The sequence below is a fragment of the Sardina pilchardus genome, chromosome 21 (genome assembly GCF_963854185.1).
Source record: "Sardina pilchardus chromosome 21, fSarPil1.1, whole genome shotgun sequence".
Taxonomy (NCBI): Eukaryota; Metazoa; Chordata; class Actinopteri; order Clupeiformes; family Clupeidae; genus Sardina; species Sardina pilchardus.
This window is the reverse complement of record NC_085014.1, coordinates 26,057,141-26,083,514: the sequence shown is the minus strand read 5'-3', so window position 1 is coordinate 26,083,514 and position 26,374 is coordinate 26,057,141. Positions and strand designations below refer to the sequence as shown.

The 26,374-nt window shown below is 45.6% G+C and overlaps 4 protein-coding genes across 5 annotated transcripts; 2 read left to right on the top strand and 2 right to left on the bottom strand.

Annotated features, from left to right (window-relative positions):
• Nucleotides 1-252: 252 nt before the first annotated feature.
• Nucleotides 253-4,642, bottom strand: ints5 (integrator complex subunit 5). The gene is made up of 2 exons (XM_062524134.1): nucleotides 4,355-4,642; nucleotides 253-3,786 (listed from the first exon to the last, which is right to left on the bottom strand). The coding sequence occupies exons 1-2, from the start codon at nucleotides 4,432-4,434 to the stop codon at nucleotides 738-740; spliced, it is 3,129 nt and encodes a 1,042-aa protein (XP_062380118.1). The 5' UTR covers nucleotides 4,435-4,642; the 3' UTR covers nucleotides 253-737.
• LOC134068490 (phospholipase A and acyltransferase 3-like) lies at nucleotides 4,640-7,840 on the top strand. Its single transcript, XM_062524136.1, has 5 exons — nucleotides 4,640-4,793; nucleotides 5,777-5,843; nucleotides 5,968-6,076; nucleotides 6,333-6,601; nucleotides 6,734-7,840. The coding sequence occupies exons 2-5, from the start codon at nucleotides 5,829-5,831 to the stop codon at nucleotides 6,854-6,856; spliced, it is 516 nt and encodes a 171-aa protein (XP_062380120.1). The 5' UTR covers nucleotides 4,640-4,793; nucleotides 5,777-5,828; the 3' UTR covers nucleotides 6,857-7,840.
• A 3,605-nt stretch (nucleotides 7,841-11,445) lies between these two features.
• Nucleotides 11,446-14,622, top strand: LOC134069412 (phospholipase A and acyltransferase 3-like). Of its 2 annotated transcripts, none has more exons than XM_062525375.1 (5): nucleotides 11,446-11,609; nucleotides 12,221-12,265; nucleotides 12,377-12,485; nucleotides 13,171-13,439; nucleotides 14,064-14,622. In XM_062525375.1, the coding sequence occupies exons 2-5, from the start codon at nucleotides 12,251-12,253 to the stop codon at nucleotides 14,184-14,186; spliced, it is 516 nt and encodes a 171-aa protein (XP_062381359.1). In that variant the 5' UTR covers nucleotides 11,446-11,609; nucleotides 12,221-12,250; the 3' UTR covers nucleotides 14,187-14,622. The 2 variants fall into 2 exon arrangements, with proteins under 2 accessions (XP_062381359.1, XP_062381360.1); XM_062525376.1 differs by having other exon boundaries at nucleotides 11,456-11,591.
• A 625-nt stretch (nucleotides 14,623-15,247) lies between these two features.
• On the bottom strand, nucleotides 15,248-25,186 carry scyl1 (SCY1-like, kinase-like 1). Its single transcript, XM_062525373.1, has 18 exons — nucleotides 24,961-25,186; nucleotides 24,125-24,265; nucleotides 23,474-23,596; nucleotides 23,083-23,303; nucleotides 22,704-22,794; nucleotides 22,264-22,419; nucleotides 21,876-22,034; nucleotides 21,685-21,792; nucleotides 21,176-21,289; nucleotides 20,870-21,025; nucleotides 20,481-20,669; nucleotides 19,944-20,019; nucleotides 19,100-19,297; nucleotides 18,819-18,955; nucleotides 18,189-18,278; nucleotides 17,509-17,856; nucleotides 17,098-17,179; nucleotides 15,248-16,617 (listed from the first exon to the last, which is right to left on the bottom strand). The coding sequence occupies exons 1-18, from the start codon at nucleotides 25,066-25,068 to the stop codon at nucleotides 16,493-16,495; spliced, it is 2,622 nt and encodes an 873-aa protein (XP_062381357.1). The 5' UTR covers nucleotides 25,069-25,186; the 3' UTR covers nucleotides 15,248-16,492.
• Between the last annotated feature and the right edge of the window lie 1,188 nt (nucleotides 25,187-26,374).

Below are 26,374 nucleotides of genomic sequence, written 5' to 3'. Positions count from 1 at the left end.
CGTTAAACATGCGTTTACAGCACCCTAGATGTACAGTGTGTGTGTGTGTGTGTGTGTGTGGTGTGTGTGTGTGTGTGTGTGGGAGGCGGTGTGGGAGGGGGTGGGTGGGCTCACAAGGTCAGACTCATGGCTTATTTCCTGAATTTCCTGGTGGTGGTGTTCATGCATAACAGACATTTCTTGATTAATTAATTATTTATCTTTTAAATTACACCAAAACAATTTCAATGACAAATTTTGACACCATTTGGAAATACATATTTTATTGAAAAGAATCTGCAGTACATCATCATAACATCACTATAACAAATGTGAAATGTCACTGTGGAAAAAAGTCCTGGAGTGCTGCAGAAACACTTACAAAAGGCTGACTATGATATTAAAAAACTGATATTTCATACAGAAATGCGCAGAAAGACGTACTGAATGACTGAAAACAAGATCATACATCAGGCTACCTTACACACAGTATTATTGTCATTGGAGAAATTAAAATAATGTGTGCTTAAAGTAAGAGCATTATTAGTCCTACACAAAACAAGGGAAAGGAAATGTTAGAGAGTATTCTTAATGTCAAGTGTTGTGTGTTCAAAAGTGTAAGCAAAGGTGCATAGAAAGAAAACAGCACAAAGAAAATATCACAGAACGAGAACATCACAAAAAATGACCGTAACACTCAAGCACCTTCTTGAAACCACAATCAAACCGCTCTAATGTACACCACACTACCCTGTTCCTTAGACTTGAAACCTCCAGCATAAATGGCCGAGCTGGTCAATGTTCTTATGCAGCACGCTGTGAATCGGTGCCATGTAGCGTGCCACATCCCCATCGCGGGAGAAATCTCGGTAGAAAAGTCCTTTGTCTGCACTAAAGGTGAACTTCTGGGGCATGGGACTATTGCCGCGCATGTACTCCCAGATGCCGAGCAAAAGCAGCCTGACCTCGAAAGGGGTCAGATGTGGAAACAGCTCATGGATGTTGCTGAGGACAGGAGGTAGGAGCTGGCCCTCCCCCATGCAGGAGACCAGGAGGCAGGAGGCCTGGAGGTGCCAGGGGGAGTCCACCACCAACGGCTCTCGGGAGGACTCCCAGTGGGAGAGCAGAGTGGCGAGGAGGCCCCTGAGGACCACTGAGCAGTAGCAGAGGGCAGGGCGTCCAGCTGCAACCACACGCAGGAGGTGGAACAGGATGGGGTTGGCCTCAAAGGCACGGCGTATGTGGATGTCTCGCTCCACTGTGGTTTTGGCATGTTCTTCAGGTGGCCACGCAAGCTCTCCATTGGTTACTTCAGGGCAAATGTTCTCCACCAGAGCAACAGCAATGGCCTTTGCTGCCTCAGCGTTGATTGGGGCAGGTTCATCAAGATCAGCACCTTGTTTGAAGCGGGAGCCGTTAGAGGGACCTGCGCCCGAGGCATTGCCGGCGTTGGCCCCAGAGCCCACTCCAGCCGAGCTGCAGCACTGGACGGTCACCGCCAGCAAGGTCTGGAGGTTCTGAGTGACCTTGTCGGGGTCCAGCTGTGGAGAAACACTCGGAGGTTTCAACCCTTTCCCAATCACCCCGGCGTGAAACACTGACCACACGCTGCTGGAGAAGTTCACCGTGGTGCCAAATTTACAGTTGATGTCCAGCAGCGAGGGTCCCAGGTCTGGCACGGATGATGGTGAGAGCGGCGTGTCGTCCGAGGTGGCCTGGCCCCCAAACAAATCGGCGTGACCCCTGTGCAGTGCGCCCTCCACAAGCTGCTGCAGGACGGCCTTCAGGGTCAGGGGGGAATACGCCGCCAGCCGAGACAGAAGCCGCATAGAGTAGGTCACTGCCTCGCTGCCACCTCTCCCGCCATCTCGCAGTCCAGACACTCCCCTCTGCCGGAGGGCCAGGAAGAAATGGGCCACGGCCGCCCTCGCGATGACCAGGATGTGGGCCGGAGTGGCGCTGCGGGGCAGCTGGCTGCAGGATAACAGGCGAGCCGCTGCTCGCGACACAAGATGGTCGCCGTGGAGGAGCAAGGGGCAGAAGTCGTGGAGGTGGTTGGAGACGGCCGCCCCGACCTGAACGGACATGGACGCCTGCGCCGATGCGGCCGCCCCCGCTCCCTTCCTGTCCTCCTCCTGGCTCTGCACGGCGGTGGCCAGGTTGTTGAGCAGCTGGCTGAGCTCTCTGCTGCTGAGGTTCTGCGTGTGAATCTGAGCCACGCAGCGCGCCACAGCAGCCGGGATGAGCCCGGGGATGGAGCTGGAGAGCGGGGCGTGGAGCTGCGAGGCCAGCGCCAGCTCCTCCGGGTTCCGGGCGAGGGTAAGCAGGTGGCACAGAGCTTCAGTGGCCACGGTGGGGCCCCCGTACACCGACAGCAGACACAGGAGCTGGTGCAGCCACAGGTGCCTCTTTCTTTCCAGTCGCAACGTTTCACCGCAGAGGTCAGCGATGTGGGACTGCAGCTCCTCCAGGAAAGGGATCACTCGGGCGGTGGGTGGCACAGACGGGGAGAAGGAGGAGTGGGCGTACGGTTCGTCTCCATCCGGCCGGTTGTACACAAGCTTGTGGAGGTGCATGAGCAGCATCTGCAGCAGGCGGTCACAGCTCTCACGGACGCCTTCGTGAGGCGACGGGGAGGGTCCGGAGATGATTACGGAGGACGGAGTGGCCGTGTCTGCGAGGAAACGCAACACCTTGGCTCCCCCCGCGGGAAACTGGCTGATCAGATGCACCGCTAAGCCCAGCAAGTTCTCCAGCTCCTCCCGGGGTAGTCCCTGCAGCTGGGCCTGGAGCTGCAGAAGGACCGGCGGACGCAAGGAATCCACCAGCTCCCCCGACACTGCGCCCAGGAGGGTCGGCGATAGGGCAATGAGCTGTAGGAGGAAGGGCACGGCAGCATGGCGGAAGTGGACGGAGGTCTCCCAGGCGGCCGTGCCCGACGGAGTGGTGACCGGTGGCTGCGGCGGAGGGGACACACTGTCCTGAAACATCCGAAAGAGCTCCCTTTTGATGCTGTCTGAGTGTCGGGAGGCCAGGTGTCCAAGGATACCCACCACCGATCCTATCTTGGGAACCCTGTTGCTTTTGTCCATACCCGCCAGCGCAGAGGTAGGACTGGCACGAGCACCCTGTAGATTTGTCATGTCGGCACTGGTCGGGTAGCCGTGAGCGCAGAAGTCTTTCAGCCCGCACGCCAGCACTCGGCTGATGATGGTGTCGGGGAAGGCCGAGCCGATGTGGGCGACCACCCAGTCGAAGTGCGGCGAGTGCTGCACGGACGTGTCCAGCAGGGCGTCCACGCAGGCGTCGGGGCACCAGGCCAACATGGCGGCGAGGCACTGCGAGTAGATCTCCATGAGGGAGCGCGTGGCGGCACAGGACATCCACAGCTGGAGGAGCTCGTTGAGGCTGGAGGAGTGCGGCGCTGCCCGGCGGCCGGCGTGCTTGCTGCTGAGCTGGCCGAGCAGGTCCACGGCCCAGCTGGACACCAGCGGCGCCCAGGCTTTGGGATTCAGGCGGATGAACTCGGACAGCACCGAGTGGATCTCCTTGATGACGTCCTCCAGGTTGGAGTCCATGCTGCTGCCACCATCGTGGTCGCCCTCCGTCTCCAGATCGTGCAGGAAGCCCGAGACATACTCGTCGTACACACTCCTCAGGTGTTCCAGCACGGCGCCTCGGCACGCTGGCACCGTGCAGAGAAGGCGGACAGCACAGCGGGCATGATCGCGGACACTGAGTTTGCGTCCCTGTGTCTGGTCAACCCCACTAATGAAAGCCTTTATTTCCAAGGCCAGTTCATGGGGACTGCAAAGTAAGACAATGCATGTTTATCTATTGCATATTACATGCACAATTATTTCAATTCATATAACGAGCAAAAAATGGCTTTACAAAAAGGAGCAAGGCGTTATTTCTAACAAGATCTTTACTGAACTGTTGTTGTGTTACTGTCGTGTGCCACTTGCCTACTGTCACAAACCACTCACTCACTCACTCACTCTCTCGCACCAGTGTACTCTACCACTTACCCACTGTCCCATACCACTTGCCAACTGTTTCAACCATAACCCATGTAACAGCTGATAAGTGACAGGGTCAGTGCCACATGCCCACAGATATATGGGTTAGTGTTAAAGTTATGGTGGTTAGGGTTGGAATGGTTGGCAAGTGGCACTAACAACAGTACAGTGTTTGCTCCTACTGCTACTCCAGAAGTGTTGCAATATGTGTTGAGGTACTCCGGCATATTAAGATGATACAGCAGGAACCGACAAAGCGAGGAACACGTCTTACAATACCTACATATAAACATTTAACTTTTAAACTAATGTTCTAACTTCGAGAGCAATGGAATGACTGTCAAATTACTTACCTATATGTATTCTGAGGCGTGTGACTGTGCGTGGTCTGCATCGCTGTCATAGTTGAGCCATTAAACATAGCAAATATCATACGTTATTTTTTAATCACCATATGCCACATTTACGATGTCTAGTTGGTCGTAATTTAATGGAGCAGGATGTAAGGATGATTATATTTGAAATATCTCGCTAACTCTTCAGACAAATCAACATTACAACTCTTTTATCAGCATCCAACCGACGGAAGTGCAATCCGTTTTCCTTCAAGGATAGTCGACATCTCTGAACTTGATCGACCCCTGCAGTAGTGGAAGAAGTACTGCTTGGTGTTGTGGTTGCGTCACTTCGCCCCTCTCTTGCCTCCTGCTCAGCTGACTGATGACATTTGGCAGGATACTTTCAATCTGAGAGAAGTTGTCGGAAAGCAACCCTGTAACCTTCATCATCACGGTAAATATAAATAGTGAGCTATATAAGAGACGATTGATGTCACTGGTGTTTCTGCAGAGTGAACATTTGTTTTATTTAGAATCAATGTAACGTTGGGCAATGCCAATTGCACGCGCTGATTTAAGATGGTAAACAGTTAGTAGCCTAACGGAAACAGGACGTTAGCTCACAGGCTAAATTCAATGTTGATACCGAAGAAATATAGGATTTAATGTTAATATTTTGCTTAGATGGACGTTTCTGTCAACAGAAAATACGAAGAGGCTGTCACGAAAAAGATAACAGGCAGTGACCTTCCATTAAAATTGGCATCGAAGCAAGGCAAAATGATAGGGCATGATGATGTTTTCCCCCCTCAAATCTCAGGCTTTTTTTTCAAGATGTCGATTATTTTGAGAATGCCGTCTGTAAATAGCCACAACATCTGATGTTAGCAGTAATTGTGATAAATGTTGTGTCTATTTGCTGTCGTTATAATTTAGGCGGTCCTGGGCTAAATTGGGGTTTGTTATTTTGGGACAGTTCTGGGGTTTTCTATTAGTCTAGCAGCTAGCAGTACCCGCATGGTAGCAGGTAAGGCTAAAGTTAGCAAGAAACTTTCCATGTTCAGTTGCATATTGCTGTTCCTATAAACGTTGCACTTTGCACTTTCTTGAAGTTCAGATTAATTCAGATAATCCAAACCTCTCTTTAAACCATGGGATTAAAGGTAGGCCTACCTCGTGCCTCTCTGCCTGTGTGATTATCAAATTTATTTTAGCAGCTTAGAAAGACACTCAGGAATAACTTCATATAAATGGTTACGTAGGAATAATTGTTACGATTTTATTACTGGAATGTGACGATGTTTCAGCATGAAACCTGAATGCCTATATTTTTTCGATCACATATGACATTCACATTTTAAGAGAATCCCTTCTGTCCTTATAACCTTACGCTTATTTTTTTTCCATGAATGAATGCTGTTGTGTAATTCCTCACAGGACAAAGGGAGATAAGTGTCCCCTAGGCAAATCTTATCTGAGCTTCGTCAGCATGGCTCCAACTCTGGTAAATGTTTGCATTCTTAGATAACCTATTTTTAGGCCTACTCAATTGCTACGGGATATATAGTAAATTTGTAGTATTTGTTGTGTAATCTTTTTTTACGAAAGATTTATATGTTGATTTCTAGTATGATGAGAAACCAGAGATTGGGGACCTGATAGAGATCTTCAGAGGCACATACCAGCACTGGGCGGTGTACATCGGAGATGGATATGTCATTCACCTGGCGCCACCCAGTGAGTCATCACTCGGTTTTGTCTTTTATGTATACAAACATCAAGGTCAAGTGAAACCAGTATATTGGCATACATCGGTCTGTTTTAAGGCAGGGTAACCTGACCAACAATATTGTGCCTTGTGTAGCAGGCTACTCTTGGTCAGCATTGTTTGATTTTATAACTCATTTATTATGAAATTATTACTAAATCATCACATCCTTTAGCATCACATAGTATTACATGTTGCTCGATGTCAACTTGTACAACTCTGTAGCTGAACAGGCAGGTGGTGGGGCTTACAGCATGATGTCGGTACTGTGTGACAAAGCCATCGTGAAGAAGGAGGAATTGTGGGATGTTGTGGGAACCGACCAGTGGCAAATCAACAATATCCTGGATAAAGAGTATGAGCCGCGGCCAGCCCACATAATCCTGCGGGAGGCCAAGACCCTTCTGAACCAGGAGCTACCCTACTGTGTTTTCCGAGGGAACTGTGAGCACTTTGCCACTGAGCTGCGATATGGCAAGGCCCATTCACGCCAGGTGAGCCATGAAGCATGCAAAGTTACGCTCTTATCTGCTAGAGGGTAATTGCTCTCATGCACAGCACATGAAATCTTCACTGTCAATCATTTGTCATGGTTTATCTAATTATAATGCTGTGCTAACGTGCAGGTACGCAAAGCTGTTGAGGTTGGCGTCGGAGTGGGGATGGCTGCGATGATTGGTGTGGGAGCTCTGGCTGTAGCTGCAGCCATGTTTGGAGGTGGAAGCAAGCAGAAGGAAAGTAAGCGCTGAATACAAGACCTACAGTATCTTTCCTTGAAGTAACCCTAAGCACACTACCACCACCAGGCCTTTCTGACAATAAAAACGCCAAATTTCTCATACATTTGTCTGGCGTGGACCTTGAAATATATCCGTGACTGGAGTATGGATCAGCTGACACACTGTCAGTCATGATTTGACAGATTTGTATAGGTTTTTATCTCTCTCTCCATGATGGTGCCATGTGTTGGTTTATATATTGATTACGCTGCTCTCTGTTAATATAAATCTATATAAAATGAATATGTAAAAACTGTTGACTCAGTTAACGCACATCTTACTCTGTGATAAATGATCAGAATTAACACAAGTACTGGGTCTCCCTCCAACTCAAAAAATTCAGCTAAAGAAACTGGACTCTGAGTTGTGCAGCTGTGGATCAGCTGGAATCAAAACATATGGTTGTCAGGGCAACTTTGACAGAAAAGCAAAATAAAATTGCAACAGTTGTCCATTTCCATCAACTTTTATGCATTATACTCCATGTGAATCAGGATTTAATCCACCCTTGTCTAGAATGTTGATTTCATATACAGTTTTATTTTACGCAAATTTGTGAAAAAGACACAGGATTTCCTTTTACTATTAGTTTCTAATCCAAGTTAAAATTCACATTAAAAAGTTGGCTGGGAACCCAGTTGCTGTCAGTAGGCAGATCCTTTAGGCTACACAGCTAACAATTGTTAACTATTGATTGCCATGTGATTGATAAAAAGTGACTGAGTGATTTTGTCATCTACAAGGTGTCGGGTGTTTAATATAGTTAAAAGGGAATGCAAATAACATTGCAGCATTATCTAATATTTGTTCACAGAAGACTGGAATTTCATAGTTGGCACAGCTTTTATGTAAAATAGTAATGAATGACTGTTTGTTAACATTACAATGTTTCTATGTGATACATTTCATCAAACCTTTTGTCGAAAATAAAATTGTATGAAACCTGTGCATAAAGTTGTCTTATTCACAGAGTCAAACAATAATGAGAAAAGTAAAGAACATTTAGATGTATTCAAATTAAGTTGTCATGCACTGAAAAACTCGTTTGTCCACCCATGGCCAAAACAAAAGAGTATTTGTTAGCTGAGATCCCGCTGCACAAAGCCGTTGAGCAACTGTTGCTGTGGAGCAACTCTTTAGCAGTGGCCAGCTTAAGTTAACCAATGAAATATTGGTTCATTTTACCCAGTTCAGTTCATTTTACCCTTTTTTTACACTCACATTACAACTCAGTCAACCCATAAACAAGCACATTAAGAGCACTGATTGGCACGTGTTGGCCTCTGGCATTATCACAGCATTGTAAGTGTTTGGTGATAGGAGCTCTGTTTGGGTGGTCATTATCTTTATTATTATTAACACTTAATTATTTGAAGGAGTTATAGTCAAGTGACTCAAATGAATAAAGGTCTAGTGGGCGTATGTGGTGATATTAAAGGGATATTCCGCCATTTGTGGAAATACGCTCATTTTCCACCTTCCCTCGAGCAAAACAATCGATATTTACCTTGTTCCCGTTCATCCAGCCATTCTGTGAGTCTGGCGATACAACTTTTAGCTTCAGCCTAGCATAGATCATTGAATCGGATTAGACCATTAGCTTCTCGCCTGCTAGCTTCATGTTTAAAAGTGACTAATATTTCTGGTAATTTTCCCATTTAAAACGTGTGTCCTCTCAAGTTAGAAAGTGCAATAAGACCAACTGAAAATGAACCCTGCCGTTTTTCTAGGCTGATTTGACATGGAACTACATTCTCATCTGGCGTAATAATCAAGGCAACTTGCAGCTACTGGCACTACTACTGCTTGATGTATGGGGACTATTTTCAGATGCTGCGTACGATATCACTGCGCCTATGGTACGTTTGAAAGTTGCCTTGATTATTACGCCAGATGAGAGTGTAGTTCCATGTCAAATCAGCCTAGAAAAACGCCAGGTTTCATTTTCAGTTGGTCTTATTGCACTTTCTAACTTGAGAGGAGACACGTTTTAAATGGGAAAATTATCAGAAATCTTAGTCACTTTTAAACATGAAGCTAGCAGGCGAGAAGCTAATGGTCTAATCCGATTCAGTGATCTATGCTAGGCTGAAGCTAAAAGTTTTATCGCCAGACTCACAGAATGGCTGGATGAACGGGAACAAGGTAAATATCGATTGTTTTGCTCGAGGGGAGGTGGAAAATGAGCGTATTTCCAAAAATGGCGGAATATCCCTTTAACTACAAAGCCACTTTTACATTCTTATAAGTTTCAACATTACTGCGCTTACTGTGGGTATTTCATGGTTATTACATTTATTGGAAAAACCCGGACCAGTGCCCAAGACAGTGAGGTGACTCAGAGGGGAGTGGGAAAGAAGGGAGGTGCACTTGCACTAGATTGCAGCTGGTGCAGTGGGTAGCCTACTAGATAAGATGGATGGAGACCATTTCTTATGAAAACGGCTAAAATAGGACTAAGAGTACATTTCGAAAGTAGCAGAAAAAAAAATTGCTCAATATATTATCATTTTTTGTGAAAACAAGGGTTTCCACCAACATAATAGGTCCCGCTCGATGCTGATTGGCTAAAAGGCGTTGTTGGTGCCTCCCGGAGAAGGAGGCGCGTCTTGAGCACTGAAAAGCATAAAAGACAGGGCCCAGCCATCAGTAGGTCAGATCTCACTGACGGTACCAGCTGGTAACATCTTCGCCTTATTGCTTGATGGTTCTGTCTGGACATTGTTTGGCTGTACTCTCACTGCAATACGGTGAATAAAGATCAGTAGTCTTCAGAATCTTCTGTCTGTATTGTCAATGTTTTATACCTGGTTCCAGAGTACTTAGCTGACTACTGTAGGTCCAGAGGTGGACTTTTTTCCGCAAGCTCTGTCAGGAATTTGTCCAGTACACAATTAAAGTAATGTCTTGAGAGATGCGAGACATAATAATGCACCAAGACTAGCCATCACAAAAGTAGGCTATATGCTTCATGCGCTCTTCTAGTTCTGGGAAAATTCAGCCGTATGAAACAAAAAAAACTCATAAGAATATCGCGTAAAAGTTCATTTATTTCAGTAATTAAAAGGTGAAACTAATATCAGACTCAGAGACTCAGAGATATTTCAAGCCTGTATTTGTTATAATTTTTATGATTATGGTTTACATATTATGAAAACCACAAATTCAAAATCTCATAAAATTAGAATATTATGAATAAAGAAAGGACTTTAAATACAGAAATGTCAGCCCACTGAAAACTATAATCATGCATATGTGCTCGATATTTGGTTTGGGCCACTTTTGCAAGAATTACTGCCTTGATGCGGCGTGGCATGGATCAGGCTATCAGGCTGTGGTGTTATGGAAGACCAGGATGCTTCACTAGCGGCTTTCAGCTCTTCTGTATTGTTCAGTTCATGGCTCTTATTTTTCTCTTGCCAGTGCCTCATAGATTCTCTATCGGGTTCAGGTCAGGCGAGTTTGCAGGCCAATCAAGCACAGTAATCCCATGGTCATTGAATCCGGTTTTGGTACCTTTGGCAGTGTGGGCAGGTGCCAAGTCCTGCTGGGAATGCTTCATAAAGCTTGTCTTCTGAAGGAAGCATGAAGTGCTCTAACATGTCCTGGTAGACAGCTGCGTTGACTCTGGATTAAAGTGGACCAAGACCAGCAGATGACACGGCTCCCCAATCAACACAGACTGGGAACTTCACATTGGACTTCAAGCATCTTGGATTGTGTGCCTCTCCATTCAGCCTCCAGATTCTGGGACAGGTTTCCAAATATATGCCAGCTGTGGCCTACTGGTTAGGGCTTCGGGCTTGTTGCCGGTTTGATCCTTGACCAGTAGGGCAAATGTGGGTGGGGGAAGTGGTTGAGCCCTGCTCTCCCACAACAGCTGAAGTGCCCTGGCCTTGAGCAAGACACCGTTACCCTCACTGCTCCCTAAGCGCCGCTGTAGCAAGGCAGCTCACTGTTCCGGGTTAGTGCTTCACCTCACTGTGTGTTCACTTATTCACGGATGGTAAATGCAGAGACCAAATTCCTTGTATACGCAACTTGGCCTAGAAACCTGATTTACATTTATTTAAATGAGATGCAAAATTTGTTCTCATCAGGAAAGAGGACCAAGGCTGGGTGAACCCTGCCTTTAGTGTGGTGAAAACCAGTAGGACCACTGAGCAATAGACCAATTGTTTTTTTATTTAACTCAGATGCCTCTGATGTTGTTAGTTGTTCAGGAGTGACAAGATCTACGATATTTGAAACCCATGTCCAGGAGTCGTCTCTGTGTGGTGGCTCGATGCAGTAACTCCAGCCTGTGAATGGCCTTTTGACAATCCTCTCCAGGCTGTGGTCATCCCTGCTGCTGCTTGTGTAACTTTTTCCTCCACACTTTTCCTTTCCACTTAACTTTCTATTCATGTGCTTCGATACAGCACTTTGAGAACACCCAACTTCTATTGCACCTTGAGCATGGAGAGTGTCGATGATGGATACGACTCAGGGAAATTTAGATCTTTCTCGCCCTCTTCCGTTATATAAATGGTACTACATTCTGCTTTCACGAGTATTTGCGTCACTCTTCCTACTTTCCCTTTCGCAGCAACAAGTTGCGTCAGGGTGCTTGAAGTATGGACTATTGACAGTCTAACTTGGGCTATTTTGGTTCAAGCTAATTTTCGCTAGGCCACTGGCTCACCGGCTCACGGAGATCGACCAAGTAGGCTACTTTACCAAGGTAAATATAACGACTGATTGATAGCCTGCCTTTTTATAGTTGAAGGAGAAAATTAGCCTGGGGAATACAGCAAAGTAGTCCCAAACAATGAAGTCTCTGTCGACACGACACCACCCATGTTCGACACATGAACTCTTTGTAGTGAAACACAGCCTTCAAAACAAAACAACAGTGTATTACTATCATGCATCACATTAGTGTTATGGAGGTGTTTTAGGAATACTAGCGTGAATGTGTTAGCTAGTTAGCTAACTTAGCTAGTTAGCTCAGATGTTTTCAATCCTGGAGAAGGCCTACTTTGACCTTTACACTTAATTGATGCATCGAGTTAGGGCTGTTCTTTGTGCTAAACTTCTGGTGTCTCTCCAAAACCCTTTCTTTTAGTTTAACTTCCCTAAAGGTGTATCAAATCATCTAAACTCTTTGTGTAGAATGTAAAAATGACAGGCTTTTTATACTGAGCAATCCCACTTGCCAGCTGCTGACCAGCATGCCCAAGTCAAATGTAATGTCATTTTACATCCTAATTGCATACTATTATCAATGATTGACTTCCTTAATATAATCCCTCCTTTAATATCCCTGCCTTGTTGTCCGCTTGTGTCATCCAGCCAAGATCTTCCCCAGTGTTCACCGAAGTCATGGCACCCACTCTGGTAAGTGTAAATACATCTAGAGGGTACATTGGGTTGGTGCATTAGTTGCATGACAATTAATGTGTAATGCAATGTTTTCACTGAAATACTTTCTGTCTGCGTTTTCCTCAGTATGATGAGAAACCAGAGATTGGGGACCTGATAGAGATCTTCAGAGGAACATACCAGCACTGGGCCGTGTACATCGGAGATGGAAGTGTCATCCATGTGGCACCTGCCTGTGAGTTCCAATCAGTGCGTTCTTACCAGCATGCCAGTCAAAGTTATCTCTGTGAATAGAACAAGCTCCAGAACTGGCAGTACGTTACCAGTCGTAATGATAGGTCTGTTAGGGGGAGCAGACAGGTGGTAGATTAAACGTTATGAGGACAGCCAGGAAAGAACTTCACCTGCATCTGAGTAACTTAACGATCAACGTTAATCAAACCAACAGATTAATTCCATGAACCTTTATTTAGCAAACTGTAGACAGATAAAATACACAGAATATAAAGCAGTTTACATAATACACATTTCAGCCAGTGCACCCTCAGACTGAATGAGTAGTGGGAGCAGCTAAAAATGGGTTTCGAGAGTGCCATGATGATACCATTTACAGATCCCTCCAAACGTTGCATAAACTCTTAAAAGTGCTTTGAATGTGCTCACTCCTGCAGTGACAAACATCTGACTGGCTCTCCCTCCTCTGTGCGTTTTTAGGAAGATTCTCATGGTATCATTGAAGGCAATTTGCAGCTTTTGCATGCTAGATTTCTTGTAGATAGACCACAGATGGGCTGTGTAGAGAGGTGTGCAATATGCTTTAAACAAAGCCACTTCCTTGTTATTATTAGCAACACCCAATTAGCGGTGTCATTTGATATTAACTGTAACTGACTGAAGGAATACATCACTCTCTCCTCCAGCTGAAGAGGCACGCGGTGGATCCCGCAGCATGATGTCCGTGCTGTCTGACAGGGCTATCATAAAGAAAGAGGAATTGTGGGATGTTGTCGGAACGGACCAGTACAGCATCAACAATCGCCTGGACAACAAGTACGAGCCGCGGCCGGCCCACGTGATCCAGCGGGAGGCCCGAAGGCTCCTGGGCCAGGAGGTGCCGTTCTGCGTGTTCCAAGGGAACTGCGAGCACTTTGCCACGGAGCTGAGATATGGCAAGGCTGAGTCGCGTCAGGTGAGAGTGGAAGGGGAACGGTGCTTTAGTTTGTCAGTCAAAAGGAGGTCATTTTGCCTTATGATACTTACTGGGGGCGGTGGTTGCACAAGTCTTGTCTGGAGACAACTTATATAGGATAGAGAACCACTCATAAAAACTTGAAAACATGGCTGGTACTGGACTGTGGTGTTAGATATTTAAATAGGACGACATCATTTTAAGTGTTCTTTTATTCTGGGTGGTCCTAAAAGGGGAATTAATGATGCAGTGAGTTCTCCATTTAGCATAAACCCTGAAGTGAGCAGGTGGACAAGCCCTGTAAAGTTGAAGTTCTGTGATGATGTGTTCCTTCACTAGTGCACCTAACACAGGTGATATTGATTATTAGCTCAAGATTTGTGTTAATTAGGATCAGCTGGTTAAATGAATTCATGGGTTTCATCAGGTCCCTTTCCACAGGTGTATTAATCAAGCTCCATGCAGTCTGCATTCATAATCAAGGTGCTTGATTTAATACACCTGTGGAAAGGGACCTGATGAAACTCATGAATAGTTGGAAGAGGTTTTTGACTTTTTTACACATTCAAGTGTTTTATTAACTGATTGGTTCTAATGTGTCGTCTGTGCTTTGCCTACATGCAGGTGCACCGTGCGGTTGAAGTTGGTGTGGGGGTCGGTATAGCCGCCATGGTCGGAATGGGCGTTCTAGCAGCAGCCGCAGCCTTCTTTGGAAGTGGAAGCAAAGAGAGGAAAAACAAGAGCTAAACAGAGAAACCGATCAGCCTTCAGGGGGAAGCACCCCAACACCAGCAGGCCTTGCAGAACTGAATGTGAAAAAGACCTCAAATCAACTACTGAGATCTGATGGGCTGTAATATTTAGCACAAAAAAGTTTTTGTAAATAAACAATTTGATCTCTGATTAAAAGCACACCCACAATACAGTGGGTGTACTTACAATCATGTAGTCATTTAGAAAGTGATTTCCAGCAAACTGCTGGCTGGTTTTCAGTTTTAGTAGTATGCTCAAAATTGCGCTAGTACTGCTATTGTTAGGTGAGAGAATACATTTCTACCCACAGCCTTTAAAAGGGGTGTGTATTTGCACTATTTTACACTTTAATGCCAAAATGATTGTTGTTATGAATTCAGGTGTATTTAAATAAATATAAGCCAGCACTATGTGTGCAAACAATCTTTTCTTTTCATTTGAGGGGTATACCTACTGGCCAGGTAGGTATACCTCCTTACTGAAATATTAAGTAAAAAGTATAGTTTGTGATGCTTTTATCGAAATCAGCTAGCTCCTCCTCACATCGGTCCTTCTGTCCATGAAGTGTGAGTTCAGAAAGCTCAGGTGCGCACACAGTACATTTCACTGATGAAGTATGAATGTTTTCTAGTGGTACGGTGGCATGGTGTCCAACATGAGTGTTCTGCTGAGAGATATTCGGCTCTCACGCTGCGTGTGATCTTAAAAAATAAATGTAATCCACTTTGAACAGATGTTCCATTTTCACTTCTGTTATAGTGCTCCCTTGTTGGTAGCAAATGTACCTCAGGTTGGTTATTTTACTGGGAAACAAGATTTCCCTGTTACATGAAACTCTTCCCATAGGTCCATAATGTTCGGTGGGGAAGCATACTTCTCAGCTTCTATATAATGATATTTTTAACTAAACAAACTGTATCTCCCATCTTTAGTGTCGATAAGACAAGACGAGCTAATAAGTCACTGTGACCAGTTACCAGCTCCATTGTACTCATGTGACTTGTGATTTGTATAAATGATGTTCTCACACCTGTTCCCAGTAAACACACAGCATGCACACGGTGTCATTTAATTCGCAGCTGTATTTCTGAGTTGTTTGCATCATACACGTGATTACCCCCTTTGTTATAATATTGCACAGAATCAAAAGGGTATGACCTCTCACCACAGCTGACATTGAAGTCAACACAACGCCTGCTCCTTCAAGTACAGTACTGTCACCAAATAAAAACAAGGCACAAACCTAAAACTGGTAATTGTACAGTCTGCCAGGCGCCCCTTCAATTGTCAATGGCAACAGTCTGAACCAGAGCCATAACCAGACTGCTCCGGTTCTGGCCTGTTCTAACTGTATGTCTCTGGGGCATACCTGACAGCTGAGTGCTTGCAAGCCAGTGATCCACAAGCACCAGCAGTGGAGGGAGGCCCAGCCCTGCGGCTCACACAATGTACCATTACCATAGTAACCATAACCATGTGGACCTGATGGCCACTGCACTGGTGTCAAGCACATGACGGGGAGGCATGCATGAGGGGTGGGCCTGTTCCACACCGGCCTGTGAGAAAGGATAGTACTTGACTGGTTCATGCCGCTCCGTTAACTACAGTCTCATGTTGGAATTATTGTTCAGTTCATGATCTCTGAAGTCAAAGGGAGTGGCACACAGTCATTATGTGAAGGGCATGTAGGGTACATGAAAACCAGATGGTCAGCTTGGTTGGTAAACATTCAACGCTCAGCCAAGCACTTGGATTATGTGAAACATAGATTCCACATATACACTCATGGTATGGAGATAAATATTTCTATATATATCTATGCTGTAAAAATGTGTTGATTCTTTATGGCTAGGTGTGTGTCTAGATGCACACAAATGGATTCTAATACCAGCTTTATTATAAAAACATCCAGGACAACAAAACTGCTGTGATGCAAAATAAAAAGTCATCGTTGATGAGGGGAGGTCACCCCCCACCTTAGGTCACAGTCCAGCGAGTGCCCGGGGAAAAGGGCATCCCTTGGCATTTGCCCTCGGCCAGGGGCAAAAAAGAATGAATAAAGCACTAGCATGTCCTTAGCTTTTGCTCCTCTCATTGTCGTCAGGAATTTGTCGTCTGCAGGATCACGGAATGTTTTTAACTCTCCGACTCAAACTCTTTCCAGCCCAACGCCATATCCAGCAATGTCCTGAATGGATGACTTTGAGTCCAGATCGATCACAGCGCAGTAGGCTCCCTCCACCGATTCCCTTCTCTTTTTGGCATTCCGCCCTGCACCGCTCCACCCCACCTCCTCTGCCTCAGTCCAGTTTGCGGGCCCCCAGTTTGAGAGGACCCTTGACCGCTTTGCGTTCGGCCCGTTTGGCCTCTAGTTTAGTCCTCCTCTCCTCGCGCTTCTTCTTGGCCAGCTCTGCCTTGCTGAGGCCTGAAAGGTTAAGATCAGAAGAGGCAGGTGAGCAGCAGCCAAGTTCAGGCACATGTACTGGAAGACACTGAAGATCTGTGCAAAACTCCCTGGCTCACTGAGCCTCACTCTGTAATGTTTTTAAATGGATTCCCTACAGGTGACATAATATGTTGCTTGTAAAGACAGCATTTCTGGTTTTCTTGACAGACTGCAAATGTATAATAATGTGTAACAAAACATTAACAGGAGTTTTGTTTTCACTATTATTTGAGAGTTACATCAGTATGGTATGACAAGAAACATTTATATTCAGGACAACCATTCATAACAGAATACAATTTCTAAGCCCAGTTCACACTAACCAAAGGAACTAGGCGTTTCCTTTCATAGAACTTTGACTTGGAAGTTTACATTTCCAATCTGAACACAACTTTTAGTCCAATCAGTGTGAACTGGTCTTTGGTGACATCCTGTCTGATCATCTGATCCAACACTGACCTTGATCTCCATCCAAGGACTCCCAATTCTCCTCGGCTCCCCAGTCTCCTGCTGTGTCTGCTCCCCAGCCCTCTTCTGCCTTCTGTGTTCAAACACACACACACACACACACACACACACGGTTCGATAAACAAGGGGTATGGGGACAAGAATAACAAAGGGCCTCACTTTTTATCCTCTTAACTTATAATTTAACAATGAACCATTTTAAAAGGGCAATCTATGTGTATCATGTGGTGGAACCTTCAGCTCTTGTAATGCCACACTGTACCACGTGTGCCAGCCGCTGGCTGCACTAAACACAAATCGATGGACGAGCACCATGTGCAACTGGAGCTGACCAAACTCTACACATCTCCTTCAAAGGCCACATCTCTCATCCCTCCTTTAAGCTCCTCCCTGCTTCCTCACCGCTGGCGCCGCCCTCTGTGACACGCTGTTGAACAGGTCGTTCTGCGTCTCTCCTTTCCCCCCGGCGCTCTCCCAGTTGTACTCGCTGGCCAGCCGCAGGCCCTCTGCCCCCCCGGCCTCGCTCTTGGGGGCGCCGGGCGCCGGGGCGGAGGAGCCTTCCCTGGGCGTGGGGATGAAGCTGTCGCCCAGGCCGCCGTCCTCCTCCCAGTCGTTGCCCCAGCCCTCCTCGGCCGGCGACGCCTGGTCCTGGCTGTCCGGCTCCTTGTCGTTGGACCAGCTGTCGTCGGCGTCCCAGCCCGAGCTGCTCCAGTCCGAGCTCTGCTTCTTCACCGAGGAAGCCCCGCCCAGCTGTGAGTGACAGGGACACGAGTCAGTCATGAGCTGCAGTAACCCAGTAAGATGCAGAATGACTGAAGGAGAACAAGGCTGCATTCAATGCTAAGGCACAGGAAACAAGACTGCATTCAGTGCTAATATAAAAAAGACAAAGGCCTCTGAATACATTTAATCATACTATAAATAGTTAGTATAGCACTAGCAGTATGTTAGCAGGATACTCAAAAGGCAGTCTGAATCAGTTCTGAAGGGCACATTCCTATGCAGATGATCATAAGTAAATTCCTAAAGATGAACCTAAAGAAGATATCATACAGATACTCTTATCATTAGCATCCACTTACAGTTCTCTCATTGGTCTTCTTCTTGCCTGATGACACCGTTGACCAGCCGGAGGTCCAGTCCTCAGGGTCTGTCTGGGCCTTCTCAGTGTCCTGTTGTGAGGGATGACGGACAGAGGTGAGGACAGCACCCTCCACCTGCTTCTCTGACCTTTGTCCACCAAACATGTTTTTGAGCTGACAGTACCCTCAACCGCATATTCAGAGAGCTTCCTTCTTTTTATTGTTGCTAGGTTGCTAAATCATTTGTCAGCACTTCCTTTTTGGAACACTGTTTAATGCTAACTAACTAGCTAACTGAAATGACAGCAATTGGTCAGGACTCAGCTCACCAAAACATGACGTTAACAGACAAAAGGAGGTCATATGGAATTAGAGTAGGTCACCCCTCTAGGTTTTGTAAGTAACACTCTGTCCCGCCCCTTCCTCGATTTTAATGGCTAGGAAGAAAGAGGCGACATTGACGAGCCCAGCGCTGTTCTCAAAGTTGAACAGATTTCAACTTGAAGCGCCTTGAGCGGTTCGGAAAAAACCTCTATCCGCCCAGGGCTTGTTTCTGCTGAGGGCGCTGAGCGCTGGGAACGTTGTACTTCGTTCAGCCTCTGTTGTTAGGCCTCTGTTGAAGTGTCTCACCTCCAGACTGCCCCAGTCCTCGTCCTCCCAGCGATCTGCGATTGGCTCGTCCGGCTCCTCTGACACGTGTGAGGCCTGAGGCTCACTGGCGGGGGGTGTGGAGGTAGGATTCCTGGGCACCTTTGGTTCGGCGTTGCCTGACAGGAAACGAGAGATCATTCAGACGACTCAAGAAAAATAGACTAAGAAAGACAGTAAACGGGAAGAGAAACAAAAAGCTTCCCTGGACAGCCATGTGAATAAAAACGAAAAAAGCAGGTGAGCATCTCTCGTCCACTCACCTTTGCTGGCCCCGTCTGGGACGGCGGTCTCTGCGTTGGCGGTGGCGGCGGGAGCGTTCTCCTTAGCCGTGCCTTCAGCACCAGCCGGCGCGTTCCGGATGAGTTTGGAAGTGAGGGAGGAGACTCCGCCCACCGCCCAGCCTGTCCAAGAGGCAGCAGACCCCGCGGTCCCGGGACTCGTAGCCAAGACGTCCTTCTCTGTTGGAACACACGGGCACAGACCAGATTAATACCTCACATCCCCCAAACACAGCCTGTAGTCACTCATCCCACTCATCAATTTCAATTAAACTGTGAAAAACAGCTCATCTAATAAGTCATCATAAGGTAGACGGTTTCTGTTCTGATCCTAGATCAGCACTTGGTTGAAATCAGTATAATTAAATGCTCTAAGCTAGGGAGCTGAAGTCTGCTCATCACCCAACGTTGTCCCCTCTATATCTTCAAAAACCTCCTGGAGACCCAACTCCTCCTCTTCTAGCACTACCAACAACTGGACATGCTGAATCTAGCAACTACCACTAAACTATCCCTCTTCTCTTGAACAGCAGCTTGATTCTATAGCGCTTATTGCTGCATTAACATGTCCTTGTCACACTGTTCCTTGATTGTTCCCTCTTTTGCAAGTCGCTTTGGATACAAGCATCAGCTAAATGACTATCGAGTCTCAGACTAGTTTAGCCAGATATGCATCAGCTAAATGACTATAGAGACTCTTAGACTAGTTGAGCCAGATATGCAGATCAGGGAAACATTCAGGGACCAAGATTGACAAAGACTTTTATAAAGTAAACAACACAATATGGCATTCATTAGCAAGCCCATCAAAAGCCATTCAGAGTACCTAATTCTTCCAGCTTGGATGGGTCCTCTGATACAGTCTCCAGCTTGGTGAGGAAACTCTTAATGGCTTTGAATGCCTGAAAGGAAGAGTCAACGCACTGTGATGATGATGCCACCGTTCTGCTTTACATTGCAGTCTGAAATGGCTACATTGTTTTGAGTTATCAAAAGACAAGACACATCAATAATGGTATTCATTTCATTACATTTCACATATAATGGTGCATTTTACCACTACATTCTGACTCCAAAATTATGGAGACACTGGCACTGATCTCCCTGACCTCGCCAATTTAAAAAAAAAAAAAAAAAAATGTGTTATTTGCGGTCTACGCCAGAGTGAGATAAGAGATATATACAACGTTCTCTTCTCTGTACGTGCAATAACCCAGTCTGACACTGACTGGCCTAGCTTATCATAACTCACTGGAAGTGGGTTGTACCAGTTAGCTTATAGCTGGAGATAACTCTGGCGTAGACCGCACATAAGCTTGTTTTCCCTCAGTCAAGCACAAAAGAAACTCTCAGGAGTGTGTACCTGGTCTCGGACGTTCTTGTCTGGGTCGACGGTGAGCGTGCAGAGCGTGGGGAGGATCCGGCCGGCGCTCTCCACCATACTGAAGTAGTTGTGTGTGGCGGCAAAGCCGAGGACCCCTGCAGCGCGGGACGCTGGGAAAGGGTCTTTAGTGGCCCGACAGAAGGCCGAGATCAGAACACGCTGACGCGTCTGGGTAAGAGTGAGACAAATAACCCTCTTTACAAAACAGACCCAAAATTAGCTAAAACATTGACTGCCAACACACACACACGCAGTGGAATCATGAAATTATCTGAATCAACCAAAATGATACCAAAATAAAAGATTTCTGTTATTTATTTTCCAGCGATAAGAGGGAAGGGGGGACAGTGCCGATCAAGGCGTCTTACTCCTGAGTTGAGGTAGGGGGCGATCTTGCCCAGGCAGACAGTGGTGTTGCATCGGATCGGGCCCTGGTCATCACGAGCCTGCAGCCTGGCAAAGTGGCGCATCAGCTCCTGGTTCAGGTTTGTCTCATTTAACTTGGGGGCCAGAAGGAGCATAGACTACAGGGAGGGAAGACAGATAGAGAGATGAGAGTCAAGTTGGGGGGTTGTAGCTATGTTTGTGACAGAGTGGCAGTTAAGTGCTAAATCTAGGCACCTAAATGACTACTGATCATCTTTTTTTAAGCATCTGGAATGTACTGCCTTTACCTTGACCGTCTGCTCCCTGATGGCTGGGTTGGTGTCAGTGAAACCGTGCACGACGTGAGGGAAGATCTGAGAGTTGACTGCAGCCTCATTCAGATACTGAATAAATTGCTCCATCTGACAAAAGGAAGAGGAAATTCTCTCTTGTATGAAGACATTTCCTGAGGTCGCCATCAGACACAATTCAGGCTGATTACACATATACATACATACATACATACACTTTTTGGGTTATGTTGCTGGGCAAAGTACCTGAATATTGTTGTACAGGCTTTGTTGTTAGTCAAATTATTACGTGCATCTCATCAGAACACATACAACCGGTTATGTAGTTGCTCAGCAACATTGCTTAAAGGGCAGCTTCATTACATTCAGTACATTTGCTGACACCTTTTAACTGAAGCGACTTACAACATGGTAAACAGTTTAAGCTTTTTGAGCAATTCTTCAAAAAGCTTCATGTTTCACCACCTACAGAGTAAACCCAGATGGGTATCCATAAGCCTCCTCACCTGCTGAAGTAACCGTATTCTCATGGCTCTGTCCGTAGAGGAGAACATCTTTACTATGACTGGAATGATCTTCTGTTGGTACTCTTCTGTCGACAGGTACTTCCCCACCTGGGAAACACAGGGCCCATGTTGAAGATGCACGAAACACAATTAAGTGTATTACGGTCAATGGAAAGATCTAGATCACATACCTTGAAGAGAGGCGTGAGGACCACAGCGCCGGCATTGCCAAACTCAAAGGCCGTTAGAAGCTGAGGGAGCACTTTGTGTTTACAAAAATCCTCAGGGAATGAGTCCAGATTCTCACTCAGGTCCTGGAAGAACTGCTGTTTCTCTGCTTGCTCTTTTATCTGGACGAATACACACACAACACACACACACAACACACACACAACACACACACAACACACACAACACACACAACACACACACACACACACACACACACACACACACACACACACACATTCAATAAATATTGTATACCGAATATATTCATATGTGCATCCTATGACACATTTTGCATGATATATGTGAGACATATCAATGAGATGTTCTTTAGCAGAGGAGTGCAGTCACCTGAATTTCCTCCAAAAACAGATTGCTCTCCACAAAGCTGTTGCTGAGGAAACCACCAGATGTGCGGCAGTTCTGGAGGAAGTTTGCCGGGTTTGGTCGGGACTTGGGGTTTGCTCCAACTAGCTCACAGTAATGTGAAACCAAGGACTTAGGGACCTAGAGAATTGATAAAAAGGAGAACTGTTGTTATTTGGTGCGCAAATAAATGCCAAATAACAGATCTGTTATTTTTGTTTCTGGCCAAAGGCTATACGCAGATACAAGCATGCATCAGTTTAGATCATTAGTGATTCATCAACCATTAAAATGAGTCACCACATCTAAAATAGACCTGGCATTGTACAGTAATAAAATAAAACATGAAAGATAGGATATTTAATATGTCTGCCATTACAAATAGCATTTTGAGCAATGGTGCCCCGTGCTCCAGGATGGTGTACCTTTCCCAGTGACCGTAGGGAAGATGCCCGAGCCATTGGACCATTGAACACTTCCCATATAAGGCAACCCAGTCGCCACACATCCCCAGCCCTGAGGAGAGTAAGGGGGAGAAAGAGGGAGAAAGAGAGAAAGAGAGGGAGAGAGTACTGTATGAGAGATAGCTGGATGAAAATATCTAACCAAACAATTAAAAGACTAGTAGTAAAAGATAGTAATATAATTATGAGAAGTAATTCAAGAATGACAACTTATTTCAAAGGGAGAAATCTAATCTAAAATTAAACAATTGCTACCATAACTTGTTTTATATCCCCACTACATTAACCCAGAAACTTTGCCTCCTCCCACTCCCCCATGCAATTGTGCCCTGCTACGCACCATTTCTCTCCACCACTGTTGGGGGTCTCAGGTGGGTCATACTTCTCCAGGTCAGGGTGTATGGTCCTGGGCGGGAGTAGGCCTGAGGTGTCCCCCTGCTGAGAGGTCATGTAGTCCAGCCCTCCCAATTTCCATTCGCCGGCTCGGTCCACAAACACCGTCCAAATGCCCACGTTGTTATGAAGCAGATGGCAGTCATTCACCACGAAACTCAGAGCTTTCTGTTAGATGAAGGGAAGATAATAATTCACACACAAAAGCTAAGGCATGATATCTTACAAATTGTAGTTTTAGCAAAAAGGGTGGGTACATTGTAGTGATCAAAAGTGGTTGCTGACTTTGGTTTGGATATTAGGAATCCTGAACTGATCTAAAATCAACAATCCCTTACCACAATTTGGTGAAGACCCCAAGACACCTCCAGCTCCCCAGAACCACCCATATCAGGCCGCGCTTTCAGATGGGTTGAGAGAGGAGTCACTGGCTCTGTAACCAGGTACAAGCTTTTCTCTGTCTAGAGGACAAACAAAATGCAAACAAACCCGAGTGACATCAACAACTTTGTTTTCATAACTGAGTTGACGAACAACATGGTCTGATATTGGAAGAGTCTTCTATCTATAGTTCTACAAGACTGGGACAGGGTCACAGGGTTATACAAAGGTGTACCTGTTCAGATCTCTTTGGCACTCACCTCAGACTGCACAAGATATTGCATTGAGGGTGGAAATACAAAGGCAAGTTGATTGCGATGGAGCAAAACTACTAGGCTACTTCAAACATTAGGTGTGTACATAAATGGAATGACTTAAAATGAAATTACTTACAATTAAATTAGTAAAACGTGTATGATCATATTTCAGAAACATCTGCAACACACCAGGGCTACTGGGCCAACTAACAAATGCCTGTCTTTCGCACTAGCCTTAACAAACTCGCACTGTCAAGTGTTACCTGAAATCAAATCACACCATCAAATGTCTATCGAATATCCCCTCGGATAAGGCTCCTTTGTTTACGGAGACACAGGACTCAAACATACCTCCAGTCCATCCACATAGGCCAAGATGTTCGGATGTCTCAGCGTCTTCATGCGCTTGAACGCTGCTTTGGCCAGCTGGGTCTGGGCCTCAGTTCCCTGGGACACCTCGTAAACGAAGACTGACACCGGCTCGCCAGTCGTCTGCATAAAATTGTGTGACAGATACTTGTAAACACTACATTATCTTCAAATGTATCTTAAATTATGGTATGTCACATGCCAACAACAAGCTAATGTTACCATACAATCATAGTCTGAACAGAGAGGCTAGCGGTCAGTCAGATAACCTGTTTGCAAATATTCAATGTTACACATATTCAGACATTGTGATTAATGTCACATAGTGTACATTCAACTCTACTTGTGCTTGTGTTGGGTTGACATGACGTGACAAAACGTATTCATTTTACTGTCAGTCTGTGGCATGCAAGCTAGTTTGTCAGATACCTCCAAAGGTAACGTTAACATTAGCTAGCTAGTGTTGTTGATCAGGAGATTGACGTGGCGGTAGCAGTACGTGGCTTCTCCAGTCTGTTTGCTTGTTAGCTTGATTGTTAACATCAACCAACCAGTCAGTTAGTTATATGTTTTCGAGATGTGATGAGCTAAAAAGAGTTGAATGCGCTTGTATGCTTAGGTTACATCTACAACATACGAAGACAGACATATATCCCAACGCGTTTGTGTACTGTTTGATCAGTGATGATCATGGATAGGCTAGGCTACTTGCTAGCTAAAATACAGTCCGAGGACTTGCTAGCTAGCTAGCTAGCTAATATGGCCTGGATTTCAGCTTGCATGACTTGTCGCCCAATCTATTATGGAGGTATTCTTACCTTTCGTTTGCCTCGGTGTAGAGTCCATATTCCCGAGACCTCTTGGGTCTCCGGTAAAATCTCATAATTAAAATCTTTCACGGGATCCCGTGCAAAAAACGACCACATCCTTATATGTGGAGGTCTACATCAAACACTGGTAATGGCGGAGGATATGAGTTGGATCTACTCTAGCCTGTGGGGGGCGTGAGGAGGCATTAAAGTGTGTCACTAAACATTCAAGGATTCAACTTTGCCAGCAACACTCCCATTATTGTACTGTCAGACATCCTGGAACATTAAACCTACACCTCCTACAACGTGAAGGGGAAAAAAAGAGAAAAATAATATAGGCCTATTCATGAAAGAATATCACATCCAAAGAAGTGGATAGTAAAGAAAGAAAGAAAGAAAGAAAGAAAAAAACTCAGCCTACAATCATCAAACACGTAGGTTAGGCCTACTGTATTTCCATACAATGGGCCTACTGTGCTTAGACTACTAAATATTTCAGATGGAGGCTGTTAGTGGGCTTGGAACAAAAAGTTTTTTGGGTTAGGATACAAACAACCTGGATAGACACCTCACGCTGACAGGATGGTGTAGGATGAAAGTTGGAGGTCCACTAGGCCTAGACCAAAGTCCGATCATAAGTGTCTCTGACTAGACCAGTTCCCAACCTGGGGTCTGGGGACCCCACTGACCGCCAGAGATTATAGGGGGTCCACACATTAATTGATAATCTCAATTGGATAATCAAAACTCTGTAGGCCTATAATCCAAATTAAACATATTTTTGTTCCACATTTAAATTCATGCAGCTATTTATTACCTCTGACCTAGCTCTGAACTTGTGTAAGCAACTTTCAAGTTGGGGCGGGCTAGGCCAGGTAGCCTATCGGTAATTAATTCCCGGACCCTGATTGTTGAATAAAACAATGCCTTGTGTGTGTATGCGGGTAGGAGTTCGGGTAGGGGGCCCTGGCTTGTAGACACAGGCAAGGGGGCTTTCAAGGAAAAAAGGTTGGGAGACACTGCAGACCCTGACACAGGTCGCTATTTAAAGCTGAATCCCAATATTGCAGAGCAGGGGCATCCCCATATATCTTCAAAAAACTCTTGAAGACCCAGCTCTTCCAAGAGCTCTCCTAACACCACTTACAACCCAAAAACACACGTGACTTGCACTTACCATGATAATCTTCTCTGGCTATGCCTTAAATGTCTCTGGACTCTATTTGTATTTCAGCTATGCATAAATGTATATACCCTGCTGAGCTTTGGGTATGCAAGGGAAAAAGGAACATTTTAAGACTAAAAAATGAAACTGAAAACTGATGAGATTAACAATGTTGTGAAGTTTACTTTTTGCTCTGGGTATTCAAACTGTCTTATAAATTGAACTGAAAAAATATACAGTAATACAGTACACTAA

What these genes read in the sequence shown, in the direction of transcription:
- scyl1 (XM_062525373.1), bottom strand. Translation starts at nt 25,068, where the DNA reads ATGTGGTCGTTTTTTGCACGGGATCCCGTGAAAGATTTTAATTATGAG. An exon ending in ACAAGAACGTCCGAGACCAG is followed by an intron (nt 20,020 to 20,480) that starts GTACACACTCCT and finishes TCTTCCTTTCAG; the next exon opens with GCATTCAAAGCCATTAAGAG. An exon ending in ATCCAAGCTGGAAGAATTAG is followed by an intron (nt 19,298 to 19,943) that starts GTACTCTGAATG and finishes GTGTTCCAACAG; the next exon opens with AGAAGGACGTCTTGGCTACG.
- LOC134068490 (XM_062524136.1), top strand. An exon ending in CATTCACCTGGCGCCACCCA is followed by an intron (nt 6,077 to 6,332) that starts GTGAGTCATCAC and finishes ACAACTCTGTAG; the next exon opens with CTGAACAGGCAGGTGGTGGG. An exon ending in GCAAGGCCCATTCACGCCAG is followed by an intron (nt 6,602 to 6,733) that starts GTGAGCCATGAA and finishes GCTAACGTGCAG; the next exon opens with GTACGCAAAGCTGTTGAGGT.
- ints5 (XM_062524134.1), bottom strand. Translation starts at nt 4,434, where the DNA reads ATGATATTTGCTATGTTTAATGGCTCAACTATGACAGCGATGCAGACC. An exon ending in ACGCCTCAGAATACATATAG is followed by an intron (nt 3,787 to 4,354) that starts GTAAGTAATTTG and finishes CTTACTTTGCAG; the next exon opens with TCCCCATGAACTGGCCTTGG.
- LOC134069412 (XM_062525375.1), top strand. An exon ending in CATCCATGTGGCACCTGCCT is followed by an intron (nt 12,486 to 13,170) that starts GTGAGTTCCAAT and finishes TCTCTCCTCCAG; the next exon opens with CTGAAGAGGCACGCGGTGGA. An exon ending in GCAAGGCTGAGTCGCGTCAG is followed by an intron (nt 13,440 to 14,063) that starts GTGAGAGTGGAA and finishes GCCTACATGCAG; the next exon opens with GTGCACCGTGCGGTTGAAGT.